Source organism: Phoenix dactylifera, unplaced genomic scaffold, assembly GCF_009389715.1.
Source record: "Phoenix dactylifera cultivar Barhee BC4 unplaced genomic scaffold, palm_55x_up_171113_PBpolish2nd_filt_p 000092F, whole genome shotgun sequence".
Classification (NCBI taxonomy): Eukaryota; Viridiplantae; Streptophyta; class Magnoliopsida; order Arecales; family Arecaceae; genus Phoenix; species Phoenix dactylifera.
Genome location: NW_024067680.1, coordinates 967,461 through 984,043, shown reverse-complemented (window position 1 = coordinate 984,043; position 16,583 = coordinate 967,461). Strand labels below are relative to the sequence as shown.

General features: G+C 36.7%; 1 protein-coding gene across 2 annotated transcripts; it reads left to right on the top strand.

Moving 5' to 3' along the window:
* Window positions 1–82: 82 nt before the first annotated feature.
* On the top strand, window positions 83–14,981 carry LOC103717308 (external alternative NAD(P)H-ubiquinone oxidoreductase B2, mitochondrial). 2 transcript variants are annotated; one of them, XM_008805634.4, is made up of 10 exons: window positions 83–265; window positions 3,701–3,965; window positions 4,669–4,875; window positions 5,462–5,712; window positions 6,438–6,654; window positions 6,755–6,859; window positions 7,534–7,806; window positions 7,904–8,025; window positions 12,925–13,044; window positions 14,545–14,981. In XM_008805634.4, exons 1-10 carry the CDS (start codon window positions 174–176, stop codon window positions 14,546–14,548), a joined length of 1,656 nt encoding a protein of 551 aa, XP_008803856.1. In that variant the 5' UTR covers window positions 83–173; the 3' UTR covers window positions 14,549–14,981. The 2 variants fall into 2 exon arrangements, with proteins under 2 accessions (XP_008803856.1, XP_008803854.1); XM_008805632.4 differs by lacking the exon at window positions 14,545–14,981 and adding an exon at window positions 13,254–13,659.
* Window positions 14,982–16,583: the final 1,602 nt, after the last annotated feature.

Here is a 16,583-nt window from a genome sequence, read left to right as displayed (position 1 = left end):
AAGGAAAATTAACCGGGACAGTTAATCTTCTGCCGCGGCCTCTTGTAAGGCCACGTGTCTGTACGTCTTCTAAGAAGAAAACGAAGAGGAAACGAAGACCAGAGACCTAAAGTTCTCTCTCTTCTAGCAGTCCACCCTTCTCTCTCTGATCTCTCTCTCTCTTGGTTCTCGGCATGAGGTTCTCGGCCTTCTTCTTTGACGGCGCCTCCCGCGCCTTCCACCATCGCCCTACCTTCTCCAAGCTCGTAGTCATCTTGGCCGCCAGGTCTTCTCCTCTTTAATTCTGCGTTTTGATCTAGTTTAAGCTGCCATTCCGTTTCAAAATCCGCTCTTTAATGTATTATGTGATGGAATTTAGCTGGAAACTGGTTTCATTTTGCTTCAGATCTATAAAGAGCTTTGTATTTTCGTTTCCTGGATTGCTGGTACAAGAAACTTGTCTTTTCCGTGATCTTGTCTTACTTGCACTTGTTCTGGTTCTGGATCTCCAGATGTTGGGGATCCTTTTTCTTTGTTGGATGAGATCTAGTCTTTACTCAAAAATACCCATCATAAATGGACATCCATTTACTAGTCAAGGGTTTCTATTTTTTCCTTTGAAGACAGCTAATAGTTAATTCATCACTAGGATGCAGCCATGGCTATAACTTGGCGGTTGCAGATGTCTACGAAATGAACAAAAGAAAAAAAAAAACAGATGATGTATGGCAAGAGATGAGGAGATAGATGCTTTGTTTCTTTTTCAATCTCATATTATCATTGACTTGTAACACTTGAAGCAATTACTTTATGCATTCAGTTATTGATAGTTGTTCGTATTGAAAACTGAAAATGCTGTGGCTGGCTCATGTTGATTGGGTGCCTTTAATACAAAGCTTGCACGTTTAAACGGTTGCCTCTATTGCACATCAGTACTATAAGGAATTCTTAGTTGAATATTCCTTTCACACGGGCCATTGGATGAGATCTAGTAGTCGTGATTTCTTCTGCATCCAAGCTATATATAACCTCACTAGCTGGATATTGAGCTCTGACACAGTACATACAGTTAGATTGTAACTTTCCATCTGATTGATTAATTTTATGTCCAAAAGAAAACTCAAGTGTCTGAACTAGTTTCTTAACCCAATCACATGGTGATATATTTAAAAATGCATTTATAGTTTTCAAGGATCGCTGAACAGGTACCAATAGATGTACCGGTTTTCATCCGTACCGGTTCGGACCGATACCAAACCGGTACTGAATCGATACCACTGATTTGTCCTGGTTCATGCATCCAAAAGTCCAAAAAAAATTTAGAACTGGTACAAACCAGTACGGGTTGGTACAGTTGGCCGGTTCGGGCCAGTACAGACTGGTACGTGCTGAACGGGCTGGTTCCGCATTCCTTGATTTTCGATGCCTTTTGATAATTAAATGAGAGCTGGATTGTCTTTTCTTCTACTAGTTATGAATTATACTATTTAAGATCCCATAGATTCTTTCATCTTTTTTACTTTCTGTTTCATATTTTCTCTTCCACGATGTATATATCAGGGGCATCAATTTTCTCTGCCCTATGGGGTATCGACCCTACTCAACCCTAATGGGGCGGGCTTTATCCGACTCGCAACAGATCTGGGGAGGGTATGGGTAATGATAAAACCTACCCCAAACCTGACTCGGATATATATAACTCTTCACAAATTCCTCCCGAGGTAAAAAAAAAAGTGATATATAGGAAAAAATGATTGTTTTTAGTTTGTCTGGCCGAAATTCTCTAACCCGCCCCACCTCGTCCCGAGGCAAGTATGTAGCGGGTAATGTGTAATGGCCTACTCAACTCATATTTGATTCGTTGCGATCCCTATTATACATTCTAGTGGTGGCAATCGGGTTCGGTTGGATCATATGAGTTGCATTGGGTTGGACTAGATACGGGTCATATCGAATACAAGATAAATCAAAAATCTATCAACCCGAACTAGACCTGTTCATTAAACGGGTCAAAAATCTAGACCCAAACCTAACCATATTATTAAACATGCAACCTCCAATCTACAACAGGTCGAAACAAGTTAAACATGTTAAATTGTTAAGTAGTGCCACCCTTAATATATTTTCTATGCATATTTTAAAAATCTTACATGTCTTCTAGTACTAGAAGTCTAGAAGGATCATACATATTATCTTTTCCTTCTCTCGGGCAAAAAAAATTCCATTTCATGGTTTGCTATACCAGACTGTATCACCTGATATAGGGTATGCCATACTAGTAGCAAACTAATACTCAGTGCATGGGGTGTACTAGCATGGTACTAGTTTCAATACCGAAATCAATACTGTCAACCATGATCCATTCCAGTAAGCTACACCAAAGCTTATATCAATAGGAACTAAGAGGAGGGGGAAAAACTATTGTTCAAACTTAGAAACTCCCATGTTTTCTATTATGATTTTATGTACCATTTCTTTCTTTCTTTCTCAAATATAAATTATATGATCCATTCTGAGAGCCAACATCAAACCTGTTTTCAGGGAAAATAAAAAGAAAAAATAATATTGTTGATCAGTCACCTATTTGGTGAGCTTCACTTCTTGCTCCATTATTGCTATTATCATTTAGTTGATTTACAAGAAAAATATTAAAAGTTGTATGGTTTGCAAATTTGGCCTGATTTTAAATTCCCTAACTTCTAATTGGTTACAAAGAACTCCTGGATTAGGGTGAAGGTTTACAAGTGCCCCTTATTGTATGTAACAATTGGATTGGGGAAACGGGGAATGATTTTTCTTTTCTTCACGCTCTTGCAGGGTCACATTAGTTAAGAGTAGTTTTAATATTGTTTTAAATTAAACAAGCTCGATTCCTATACCTGGTACCACTTGTTAGCTGACCCGTATTACTGGTAATCTGCCAGTTCTTGACCATATGTTCTGAACGCATGGGAGGTTCAAGGAAAGAAAGAAGTGCCGAAGGAAAAGTCTGTAAGCAGTGAGGATCCGATTGTAGTTTAGCAAGAGTGGGCATTTAAATAATTTATTGTTTTTAACATTGATGTGTGAATGGCTAAGCCGGTTAACCAACCTGTCACAAAAATAACTGGCAGTTGGAGCAAAATGATCTGCTGACATATTTTCTTGTCACTGTTCCTCATTTACAGCTAAAATGTACGTATATTACATAGATAATAAATGCATACATACATATGTATGTATATGTGAATGTGTATGGATATGCATATGTAATGAATGCACATATGGCTTGTATTATTCTGAGTCATTTTTTATCCTCGTCATGGTCTGCCGTACCGGTCGGTACCGGCCGGTACATATCGGTACCGGATCCTACCGGTACGGTACAGCTACATATTTTGGTACCGAACCGTACCGGCCCGTACCGACCGGTACCGACGCGTACCGGCCCGTACCGACCCAAACCGACTCGGTACCGGCCCGTACCGAACCGGTCCATACCGGCTCCAATTTTTTTTTGGTTTTTAGCCCCATCGGTACAGTACTGGTTCGGCTCGGTTTGATTCGGCACCGTACCGGTATCGATGCCCACCGGTACGTCGGTACAGTCGGTACCGCGTACTTTGATCCTCGTGTTAGAAATATTCTGATCTATATGAGTTTCCAACAATTTAAAAGCTTATTTACATTGTTGATGTTATCAGTATGTCCTATAGTGTGGCTTATGCTTCCTAACTTGCAGTGGTGGAGGTCTTGTGGCATATGCTGACTCAAAATCAGACCATGCCATTGAATCATCTCGAGTAGCACCCAAGAAAAAGGTGGTAGTTCTTGGTACTGGTTGGGCTGGCACAACTTTCTTGAAAAATCTAGATAGCTCATTGTATGATGTACAAGTGGTATCACCTCGTAATTACTTTACATTTACCCCTTTGCTACCTAGCATCACATGTGGAACAGTTGAACCACGCAGCATTGTTGAGCCGATTCGCAGAATCATAAAAAAGGTACAAATTGGCATATGTTATTCCTGTTGAGTTACTTTTTCCTTTTTTCCTTTTTCTTTTTGAAAAGTAGGGAATTGTTATTATATAGGTTATCATTTATAGTGCTTTTTCTTTTAAAAAAATCCTTTTTATTTCTTTACATTTTAATTTGTAAATGAGTAGTATTCTATGTGAGGATGAGTTAAAGTTTTCCATTAGTTCAATAATTGTACTAGTATTCCTTTAAAAGAAAAATTGAGAAGCTAGTAATAGCAGACTCTTATGATGCTTATGGTTCAAGAATGTAATTAGTATGACAAGAATGGTAACTTCATATACGATGTCAAACTGTCAACGTGTCAAGGCAGAGTAGGCATCCACCTTAATGCTTGCATCAATCTTAAATAAAGCATCTTTCTTCATATTTGTGAAAACAACGTGATCTACCTCCATAGATAAAGTTGGCACATAAAAGATGATTGAAGAATAATGATAAAAAAAAATAATGAAAAGAGTCTGATGTTGAGAGTTTATTAAGGTAGTGATTTTTCCCCATGATCCTGATCATATTCGTGTTCGGATATATTTTGTTTAGTTTTAAGTTTTATGTTGCTTGGTTTCCATCTCTGCCAGAGGCTAATGTGTGTTTGTGTGTTCCTAATAAATAATCTGGTCCTGTCAGTGAAGTAGTACTCAGCCTCTTTTCCGATTAATGATTTTGCAGAAGGGAGGAGAAATAAAATTTTGGGAAGCTGAATGTTTCAAAATCGATCCAACAAGCAAAAAAATCCACTGTCGATCTGATATTGGCACAAATTTGGATGGAAATGGTGAATTTCTTCTTGATTATGACTATCTGGTGATAGCAATTGGAGCCAGGGCAAATACATTTAACACCCCTGGTGTAGTGGAACATTGTCACTTTCTGAAGGTACACTTACTCTCATCATAATAGAAGTCCTTAATGCCAGTACAATTCACTTGCAAAGACAACAGACATGCTAGGAATTATTACTGTAAATAACAGCAGATACAAATTTTTAAGCTTATTTGCTTGAGACCGTTGTTTTCACCAAGCTACTAGATTCATATAGCAGATAGTATTATTGCTGTATGTTTCTGATACATGCAGAAACAATCTCACCACATATGTGCCCCAATTGTTTCTTAACTTTTTGATAGGTATCTTAAATTTTCTCAGCATCAAGTTTCAATCAAGGTATGCCATCTCGGTACTGGGCCCATTATTGGTGCTACCCTATCACTGCGTTAGCACGCCTGGTATGGGGCCCTACTGAGTGTCGGTATACCCCCCTGTACTGTGTACCGGTACCTAACCAACATGATACAGTTCGGTATAGTACTCTCCGTACCATGCGGTTCGGTATGGTATAGCGTACTATATTTCAATATTATTCAAAATGATGCCTTTAGAAAAAGTTGGCTATTATGTTTGTTGATTGCCCGATTGCGCCCTTCTCGAGAGGTTTTGTCTAATCCATAGTAGCTATATGCAGGAAGTAGAGGACGCTCAGAAAATTCGTAGGAGTGTAATGGACTGTTTTGAGAGGGCCAGTCTTCCAAACCTTGATGCAGAAGAGAGGAAGAGGATTCTTCATTTTGTTATTGTTGGTGGTGGTCCATCTGGTATTGAATTCGCTGCAGAGTTGCATGATTTTGTTACTGAAGATTTATTTAAGTTATACCCTATGGTTCAAGACTTGGTGAAAATATCTGTTATTGAAGCTGGAGAGCATATCTTGACCATGTAAGGCAGCGCTCATTATTATATCAATTCTCATCTGATTCCCTGATTTGACTATTTTTGTGAGTTTGAAATTGGATTGTGCAAAATCACAACTCCATCCCACTATTTGTGGTTTAGTAGCAGGTTTCATTGTCATTAGCATTCATATTAGCTAGCATCTATAAGCCCATCAAAGGCTTGTGGCAAGCAGTGATGTATAATACAACAATTGTTATTCTAATTGATTTTTAATCTAGTTCTGTTCCATACTAAGGATATGTTTTGATATTGTACAAAGTCATGGCAATTTATGGTTTTTTATGATTTTGGAAATTGTACATTCTGATTTGATAATACCAGGAGTTTGGTTGACAATGAAATTTCATAAAAGCTCTACCACCACTTGCAAATTTTGATTTGCGTAGAAATTTTAAGTTTTCTCTCCTTATTAGCTTATTTTTTTCCTTTTTTCTTGAGAGAGAAATATTTTTCAATCTTTTAAGATCTTCCTTTCATAAAATCTCAACTTCAATAGGAATCAAGTATCAGGGAAAAGACAGGCTTGTGTTTTTGAAATTAAAAACATCCAAATGCAACCAAAAGTACATTTATCTAAATTTATTCTATTTCATCTTCATGTTTATCATTAAAATTTATTTTTCATATCGCCTCTTATTTCTAACTCTCTTTTTCCTCCCTGTCCTACCTTATGTAATTTGCATGTGCATTATGTTTGTATCATGCAGGTTTGACAAGAGGATCACTAAATTTGCGGAAGAGAAGTTCCAAAGAGATGGTATTGAAGTGAAAACAGGGCTTAGGGTTGTGGAGGTGGCCGACAAAAACATCACAATGACACACAAATCAACTGAAAAAATGTCTGTACCATATGGAATGGTTGTCTGGTCAACTGGTATCGGGACACGCCCTGTCATAATGGATTTTATGAAACAAATTGGTCAGGTTAATTGATTGTAGCTTATGGTCACCATTTTCTAAAATTTGATTTCTTAAAATTTTGTAGATACTTTAATTTATATTTAATTATTTCCCAAATGGACAGGTTAACCGGCGTGTGTTAGCAACTGATGAGTGGCTGAGAGTCCATGAATGCAATGGTGTATATGCACTTGGTGATTGTGCCACCATAAGTCAACGAAAAGTCATGGTATGTGAAACTTAGTTGTTGACCTCTTGTCTTGTTTCTTTAAAATGTGCTGGCTATGAGGTACATATAGTATGTGAATTGGATCAATAACATGAAAATAGTACTGTTTTCATAGGTAAATACATAGTTCTGTATGTTGTTGAGTTAGAAAGCTGTCCTCATTGTTCAAATAACAGCAATTTTGATCCACATTGTAAAATGCCTTACTATATCAGTTGCCTTGAAGGTTCCTTGCCTATTCATTAAATAGACAAAAGTTTATGTGACTGAAATAGCTACAGGAAGAAAATGCATGATGGGTTATGTAAATTGAGGATAACTTTGGCCTTGCTTACCATTTTGACTTTCAACTTCAGCACCTATGACTGATAGCTTGAAGCATAGATTGTCGAGCTGCCATTTCACAATTTAAACGAGTTTATCCTGTTCAGTTTTAATCTCCGGCATAACTTCATGAAACCTTTTGGTAGCCTTTGATTGTCATCTAGTGACAATATCAAACAGGTACACATAGCAAGTGATAATGTATAACTTAAATGATAGCAAATACAGAGACTTCATGCAGGTTTTATACGTTGCATTTAACTAGACATCACAATGAGAGTATCAATTAGCAGTCAACCAAGATTGCAGTATGACCAATCTGATTTATGAATATGCCTTTGTACTTTCAGGAAGACATCTCAGCAATCTTTAAGGTTGCAGACAAGGACAATTCTGGAACTTTAACTGTGAAAGAAATCCAAGATGTTTTAGATGATATTTGCATAAGATACCCTCAAGTGGAACTCTATTTGAAGAGCAAGCAAATGAGCGACATTGTTGATTTAATTATGGATTCCAAAGGTGATGTTGAGAAGGAATCTGTAGAACTGGACATAGAAGAGTTCAAAAGAGCTCTTGCAAATGTAGATTCACAAGTCAAAAATCTTCCTGCAACAGCTCAGGTAAATGTGATGTAACTGACAATTGAAGTTTTATAATTTGTCTAGTTTTGTATAACCAAGGACATTATCTTTAATATTCTTCACTAACATGTACCAGGTTGCTGCACAACAAGGCAATTATCTTGCTAAATGTTTTAACAAAATGAAGGACTGTGAAGAGAGTCCTGAAGGTCCACTGCGCATGAGAGAATCAGGTCGCCATCACTTTCGCCCCTTCAGGTACCTGTTCTGGTTATGCTTCTTTCTCTCTGTTTCATTTTTCTTTTTTATTTTTTGGGTTGGATGAACTTTAATCAGTATGGGTGGCCAATGTATGATCTATTTTAATTATTATTCTTTGGTAGTTGTAGATCCCTGATTTGTTTATTTGATGCCACCTAATCTAATATTGTAGTACAATGTAGTCTATATGTACTGGATCAGGCAATAATGAAACTATAACACATAAATTTTCACTCGTTGCAGTGTGCAAATGATAAGTTTAATCTGTCACTGCAAGATTGGAAGATGGCTAGCACCATGTAAATACTTGTTATATTTATTATTCATTAGCTTCATGCTTATTGCATATGTTCTGATGATGGAGTCACCCTTGAACTGTGGTATCGGAATTCTTTGTACTTAGAAAACAGTGACCTGATTATATTGGTCCAGATATTTGTATATACATAGACACACACACACACACGTCTATATGTGTGTGCATGTATGCATGTTCCCACGTGCACCTATCTTTGAGTTTATACTAATGTTCTTGGAAAATTAAGTGTTTTTAGTGTTTCTTTAGGATTATTATAGCAGTGGTTGATATATGAATCCTACATCATGTATTAATTATCTATTATTGGTTGAAGAAAGACATGGCAGTATTAAATCCATAAATGAAACATCACTTTGTGTGTGTGTGTGTATATATATATATAGTTGATCATTGAGATATAGATTCATGTGGACCCTAATTTATACGAAAGATCTAGTATTATGTATTCTACTCATGTGAAAATTGCGTTATAGATCTATAGTATTTTGAAATTCTTTCATGTGAGAATTGGATCATTCATTTAGAAGAAGTCCAAGTAACCCTACATTGATGTTTTGTTGACAATTCATTGTTGATGAAATTGAGATATGTCAAGGATGAAACATCTTGCTATCAATATAAGCTAAACTAAATTGAGTGAAGTTTTTGTCAAACTATTAACTATACACATTCATGGTTTTAGTCATAAATGGAAGAAAAGTTTCTATGGGTAGTGTCTCTTAGTGTTGATGCGAGTTTTGTTACTTATTTTTTTCAAAGTTCTAATTAGTTGATGACAAGATATGCGGAACCGACTGAACTGACGTACCGGTGGAGACTGGTACCGGTTCGGTACCGTTCGGAACCGGTACCGAACCGGTTCAGAAAAAAAAAGAAAAAAAATGCGCGGATGCGTTATGCTACAAAGTGGCATTAATGCCACTCTGTGGCATCAAAAGCCCACGTGGGGTAGTGTGCGGGCTCACTGCCCCGCACAGCGAGCCCATGCGGGAAACCGCGCGCGTATGGTTCTCTGCGCGTGGACGCGCGGTTTCCACCGCGTGGAACGTGTGCGGGCACGAGTCGGGGATGCGTTTCCCCACTCGTGCCCGCCCTCCTCGTGGCCTCTCTCTCGCTTTTTTTCTCTTTTCTTTTTTTCCCTCCTCCTCTCTTCTTCTCCTCTCTCCTCCTCTCTTCTTTTCCTCTCTCCTCCTCTCTTTCCACCTTCTCCTGCGAGCGAGGGAGGTCTTCCCTGTGAGGTACTCGAGAGGAAGAAAAAGGCTCGGTAGCGCAAGAGAGGTCTTCTTCCCTTCTCTCCTCCTTTCTTCTCCTCTCTTCCTCCCTTCTTCCCCGCGAGTACCGGTTGGGAACCGCACCGGTTCGCACTGGTACAGGCAAGGAACCGTTAGGGTCGGAACCAAATTTTATGGCTGTACCGTACTGGTGGAGGCTGGTATCGGTACGATACAGACTGAACCGGTCAGTTCCGATCAGTTCAGCAGACCTTGGTTGATGGAAGGTATAAAGGTTTATGAAGGGTAACTAAGTATATAAACTCTTGTAGATAACCATTTTATATCAAGGAGTAAAATGAAGGTATACTAGAATGCTTTGTTCTCCACTCATCTTGTCCTCTTGCCTTCAACTCATATCTTCATGTCTATACATGCATACATACATATATGCATACATGCATACATATACATACAATATACATACATAAATACATGCATACATATATAAAAAATAGGGGTAGCTTAACACACGAGGCTCTTGCCATTGTGAGGTTTGGGGAGGGTCAGATATTTGCGACCTTACCTTTTTCATGCAGAGAGACTATATTTGTGTTTTGAAACCATGCTTCAAGTTACAATGGAACAACCTTACCATTGCACCAAGGCTTACCCTCTATATACATACATCGATACATATATGTACCAACAAAGTGGAATTAGAGGTACAATTATCCTACAAGATTGATGGTAAGGAAGAGATGATTTTAGAGATACGGTGGTCCTACAAGATTGACAATAATAAAGAGATATATTTAAGATTTTGAAGGCTTTGAGTACTAGTTTCTTGGCATAGGAGAAGGTGAAATTGATTTGGAGAAGCAAAGGCAATATTGTTGCGAAATTTTGAGTGAATAAAATAGATAAAAGAAACAAATGATTATAATTGTAAAGAAAAGATAATGGAGAAATAAAAGTTCTTTGAAGAAAATTAGGATATTCTAACCGTTATTTCAAGAGCTAGCTTGTGTTGGGCTAGAACTAGCACCTAGCATGAGACAGCGTTGCACTTATTAAACCTTCTTCTTTAGTATACTCAATTAAAGAGGTCTTTATCCTTCCTTTTAATCTATTTCTTTGGCATGCCTGCACAGCATGGTACATGCCTTGGAAGCCACTAGCTGGCATCCACTATGTGATTGGTATTTATCTTGATCCTAGCAATAAATATTGGTGATCAAAGTCCTATCTTCCAGATTGTAAATTATGGAATGTTACATAGAAGCTAAAAAGTTGCATGTCAAGGAAATTTCAACGGGTAAAAAGAGAGAGAGAGCACTAAATAACTCATGAATCACCAAACCAACTAAAGGAGAAGCTTAAGTCAATCTGTTCTTGTTACAAGAGTGAACGTCACAATAGGAGTATTAGTTGGCAATCTTGGATGATGATGAATCTTTGGAAGAAAACATTGAAGAAGGCGAAACTGGAGTGGGTGACTTTAAGAATGCAGAGTTTGATGGAAAGGATGAGAAAAAAGCAAATGCAAACAATATTAGGGAATATTCTTTAAAATTATAAGAGAAAATTGAAGAGTTATAAGAAAATAAGCATGCAGAAGAAATGAAAGAGGCAAGGATAATAGATCAAGAGTAGAAATTTTATTGAAAGTTAGAAAGGCAAAGAATGATAAGCAAATTGAAAGGGCACCGGTTTTTGAACCCATTCATTTAGTTTTCCAATGAAAAGGCCAATATTCAAAATAAGTAATCAAACATTTGAAAAACCAAACTTGCAAATTCTTCGATTGATAAATGCTATGGTTAATGGAAGCCTTACCTTTTTCCCTTTGAGCAAAAGAAGTGGGCACTAAACTATTAAGCATAAATGTGAAGAATAATGTGTGTTTGAATCAAAAAATTGCACACCTAAATGAAGATGATTGAGAAGCCCTTTGAAGTCAATAAAAATGGCATGAAGATTCTTGTATATAGAAGTGTTGGAAATTTCATGAAGTGTAGGAAAGGCTTGAGGCAAATGAAACCAAATTTAGTGTCCATTAAAGTATGACATACATACATTTATTGATCTAGTCCTTAAAATGAGAAGGTCCTCTCCCTTTTCCTCTTTTTCTCAACTTGAATTTTAGCCATTATATCACAAATTTTGAACACACATTAACCATCTTGGCCATATAAACTTTCTCAAATCCTTCCTCATGGAGTGCAACTTGGTTACTTTATGTTTATTTTTCCTAATTTAGCATTATACAGTACTAACTCTACCCTCTCTTGTTATAGTTGCTTTTGGTCTTTTGCACTTTCTACACTCGACTATTTTGGTTTCAACCATGGGATATTCTTTAGTTCATATTTTTTTCCTTCTATTTATGCCCAATATATGAAATTATTAATGGCACTTTATTATTTTAGATTAGTTAATGTAAATCAAAGCTCCTCTATTAACAAGGTTGCCATTTTATCTCTCTTTTCTTTTTTGATCCATTGCTCCTTTGATATACCTCAAAGATGATGTGATTCCCTATATGAAGCCTTGCCTACTTCCCTTTTTCTATGAACTCTTAACAAGTCAAGTGGATTTTTGAAAGGTTGCTTTCTAGTATCATGAGGTTAAAACATCCAAACAGAAAGACATTTGTTCCTACCATTTGGTCTTTTAAGGCTTTAGGAGGATGTTGGATTTCTCAGGGCTCTTGTAACATTGGGAGTTCTAGAAATTTGATGTAAAGATCAAGATCTACCTCCTAAAAAATTTTAGCTTTTTCATGATTATTTTCATTAGTCATGTTTATTTTGGGAAAATGGTAACCTCTTGTGACTACAAGAGGAACCGGATTGTGTAAGAATGGATCTCATAAGTATAAATAGAGGTTTTATAACTTAGTTTTATCATCATTAATGAAACAAAAGGGGACTTAGATGCCATTATCACCAATTTTTCTATCTTCTAATATTCTTTTAAGTGATTTGAGTTGAGCAAGTTGAAGGAATAGTGTGAAGAAATTTTGCATGCTGTGAATGGATCCACTATATTTACATTTCGTATAAAAATTAACAAAGAACAAGGAAGTCTTGGAGACTTCTCAAGTTCACAAGTGCTAAAATGTAGAGTGCTCTGTTTAGTTTTATTGGAGTTCAGTCAGAGAGAGAGAGAGAGAGAGAGAAGCAAAGACACTATCATCAATCATACTATGTGAGTGCATGTACAACCGTGTCAAAAGTATATCCTGTTATTTTTCTCTAAATGTAAAATTGCTACATTTTCTCCTTTATTGTGCTATAAAACTACCTAAATTTGTTTCTTTTCCTATTTGATACATTCTTCTGATCTGTTTTGTGATCCAAGGTATAAGCATTTTGGGCAATTTGCCCCATTGGGCGGAGAACAGACTGCTGCACAGCTGCCTGGAGATTGGATCTCTATAGGCCACAGTACCCAGTGGCTCTGGTATTCTGTGTATGCAAGGTATAGGCTTTTTTTTTTTCTTTTACTTATTTTTTCTGTGATACTTGAAAACTCTAATTTATTCATTTTACTACCCATTTTCCTTGGAATTTTGATACATAGATGGAAATTTGATCTTCTTTTTTCTGTTTTATTCTTCACAAATCATGGTCTAAAGTGTGTTTTAGTACAGTCTGGTCCTTATTCTTGCTATTTCTTTTCAAATTCAGCAAACAAGTCAGCTGGCGCACGAGAGCATTGGTAATTTCTGATTGGATGAGGCGTTTCATATTTGGGAGGGACTCAAGTTGCATATAATTTCGCAAAAAAATCCCAGTACTTGCAAAACAGAGCTTCTTTTGAAGTTTTTGCAACCTACACAAAACTCAGATCCCCTGCCCATCTGTATTGCTCATCCTTTTTCTTGTTTGCCTTTTAAATTTTTTAAGACCAGGAGTAAGCTCTTGTTGGCAATTTTGAATACAGCTATTCTTGTTACTTCTGAGATACAAAGAGTGTAGCTATTCTTGTTGTATGTCACAATTAAACACCAAGTGTGGACACTAATTCTGTGTTTTGATATTGCATTGGCTCCACTGTTATGGGGGACTTTATCCTCTTTAATTTTTCCGGTTACATTATTTACTTTGAAATTGCCTGTTCCTGATCGGTTTTCATGTGCAATCTCTTGCTCTACATAGTTAACGATTTTTTTTTTTGTGTGTGTGTGTACTGCGGGCATATTTATTGGTTTGATTCGACCCGTGGCCCCGTCATCCAATTTCAGAAACCAGATAGGAAAATATCTTTGCATTATGATGTTTATACTTAAGAATATAACTGACTGTGACCATTGTAGAAGTATGTAAGTAGTTTCTTTTTTCTTGAAAAATGGAAAATTGAAGCATCTATATACAAGAACCATCCCTCATGGATTTGGTTATGGTTGGAATAGTGTGCTCGAACTTAGTAAGGTGAACACAGTCGATAACCTGCTTGATTTTTTTTAAGACACTATTCATGTATATATCGTTATATACGTTCAAGTAGATTCATCCAAATTTTGCATGTAATAGAAAAACATATATTACATTAGTAATTTTTCGTCACATCCCAGCAAATTACATGACAAGCTTCAATACCACTTTTGTCATACAAAAATATATGGTTGTCAATAATCACAATAAAATTGATTTCTAAGTATATTTTGCAATGCAAATGCTTAATATATTTATACTTATAAAAATGCTAAAGTTTGGTTTCTTTATTGTGCTTCCTAAGTATTTACCATCTTGATTTTTCATGCTAAAGAGTTGTCATCTCAGTGGCTATGATCCATTAAATTAAATCCAACCGTTTTATATTGTTTATGGACCGAAACTTAATTGGTTCATTGTCCAGAGTTGGACTGGATTGATTCAGAGAGCATTCGGCTCCAAATGCTTCTCAAGCAAAATCAATCGAGGGCCTTAAAATAAAAATGAACAGCATTGATGATTCTCTCTTGATTCTTCTTTTCAGCTAACTGCATCTCTTGGTTCCTGCGCCACTCCCACCAATCATTAGATTGATGGATAATTTGATGGATTATTAGTTTTGAGGTGGATGATATGATACCTTCACTTGGGGTTGAGGCAGCAAAGGAGATCCGACCGATCCTCACCACCGCCGCAGCGAATCCGACCAATGCTTACCACCGCCACAGCGATGAGGTTATCATAGATCTCCCTGGCTCTGTCATCCACATGAAGGAAAACAGCTTGCTCGTCTGGGACGAAGTCCATTATCTTGCCCTCTACCCTCTTGCATGAATGAGATGTATGCCTGAAATGCTTGCAAGAGAAATCCTTCCTCAGGTGGATAATGATATCCATTAACCCTGGTTGTAGCAGCTGGTGTATTCCTCTTGATCACATCTGCCCAATTAGAGATGCTGCTGCACCATCAATATCAAAGCAATGAAAAATTAACTTTGTGGAAATATATTTATGATGTTCTTGGACAATCAATTAGGTTATACTCGTCCAAACTAATTTAAATCTGACAAGGAAAAATCAAATCTAAATTCGAACATAATTAGGGTCTATTTGGATATTCCTATAGAAATAGGCTGAAAATACCATAGAATTCGTGAAATCGACCATGTATTTGGGCATGAGCTTCTATCAATCAAATACTATATAGCCTCTATCAACCAAAGACCTCCTGCAACCCAAGGGCTAAGATCTAGGTTGGGTTTAGATATAGCTCTTAGAAAATGCGAGCTAAATGAACCAACAAGCTTTATTCCTGCAGGGTTTTCGGTCTAAGCATGTAAGAATACCCAAACAGGCCTTTAATGGGATTGTTAAGGATCTTGTTGATCTAGCCAACCATATAACATTCATGCAGCTCATGATATATACTATTTGCTGTATAAATTACTACATTTAATTCAGTATGCCAGCCTGAGCTAGGTACGACACATTTCGATTGAAATGAGGGAAAAACCTATCAGAACACTGCAAGTATTACGACAGAAGAATTGCCGTACAAGCGAGATAGTTAGTTATCAGATGTTGATGGGTTCCTCCTATCATATGGTCTCATAAACCAATGTCTGTTGATTAAGAAAGTGAACCCAATACATGCCTGGATTTGGTATATTGCCTTTACCTGATATAGTTTACCTGCCTCTTGTTTATTAATTTTTATAATTCATATCTATTCTATTATTAGACTGAAACTTTTCTAATTTAGGCTCTATTAGGGGTGCAAATGAGCAGAGCAGCTCGGAGCTTAATCGGATATCTATATTTTAACAATATCATATTTTATTTATAATATATATTATTAATTTAATATTTTATAATATAATATAATATAATATTTAGTTTTAACTATATTTTCTTAATTATGATCAAAATCTGAATTCGAGCTCGAGTAAGGCTTGGTTGATTTTCGAGCCGAGTCAAGTCGATGATGAGTATTGCTTTTTTTTTATTATTATTGAGTCAGAGCTCGAGCTTGAATATTAAAGCTTGATTGATTTCGAATCAAGTTTCGAGCTCGAGTATTTTAAATCGAGTCAAGCTCGAGCTTCTAGTTACTCGACTTGGCTCGGCTTAGCTCGATTGCACCCTTAGGCTCCATTTTGCATATTTCTAAATATCTTTTGCACATTTGTCTTTTGGTTTATATTGGATTAGTGACTCTGCCATGGGTAGGGTTGATCCATCCCGATAGCATATGCATCACACTTTCTAAACTCCATCAGAATTTCTCACAATAGCTTTGCCTCACAATTAGCCACTCTATCAACTTGATGTAGAGTGTGCCTTTCTATATGGTGATTTTCAAGAAATAGTATTTATGTCTCAACCTTCTGGGTATATTAATCAATCAAAATCCACTCATGTTTGTGAGATGCACGAATCAATTTACAGACTCTAGCAATTTCGTCGTACTTGGTATGAAAAATTTGGCTCAAAATTTGTGGAGTTGGAGTTCATTATTTTACAATCAAATCCTTCGCTATTTATATCTCATCAGGGCAATATTATATTATATCTTCTTCTTTA

Bases quoted from the DNA above. Each gene is read 5' to 3' on its own strand.
- LOC103717308 (XM_008805632.4), top strand. From the start codon at position 174: ATGAGGTTCTCGGCCTTCTTCTTTGACGGCGCCTCCCGCGCCTTCCAC. The intron at 6,655-6,754 runs GTTAATTGATTG...CCAAATGGACAG, and splicing joins TTATGAAACAAATTGGTCAG to GTTAACCGGCGTGTGTTAGC. The intron at 13,045-13,253 runs GTATAGGCTTTT...TTTCAAATTCAG, and splicing joins TGGTATTCTGTGTATGCAAG to CAAACAAGTCAGCTGGCGCA.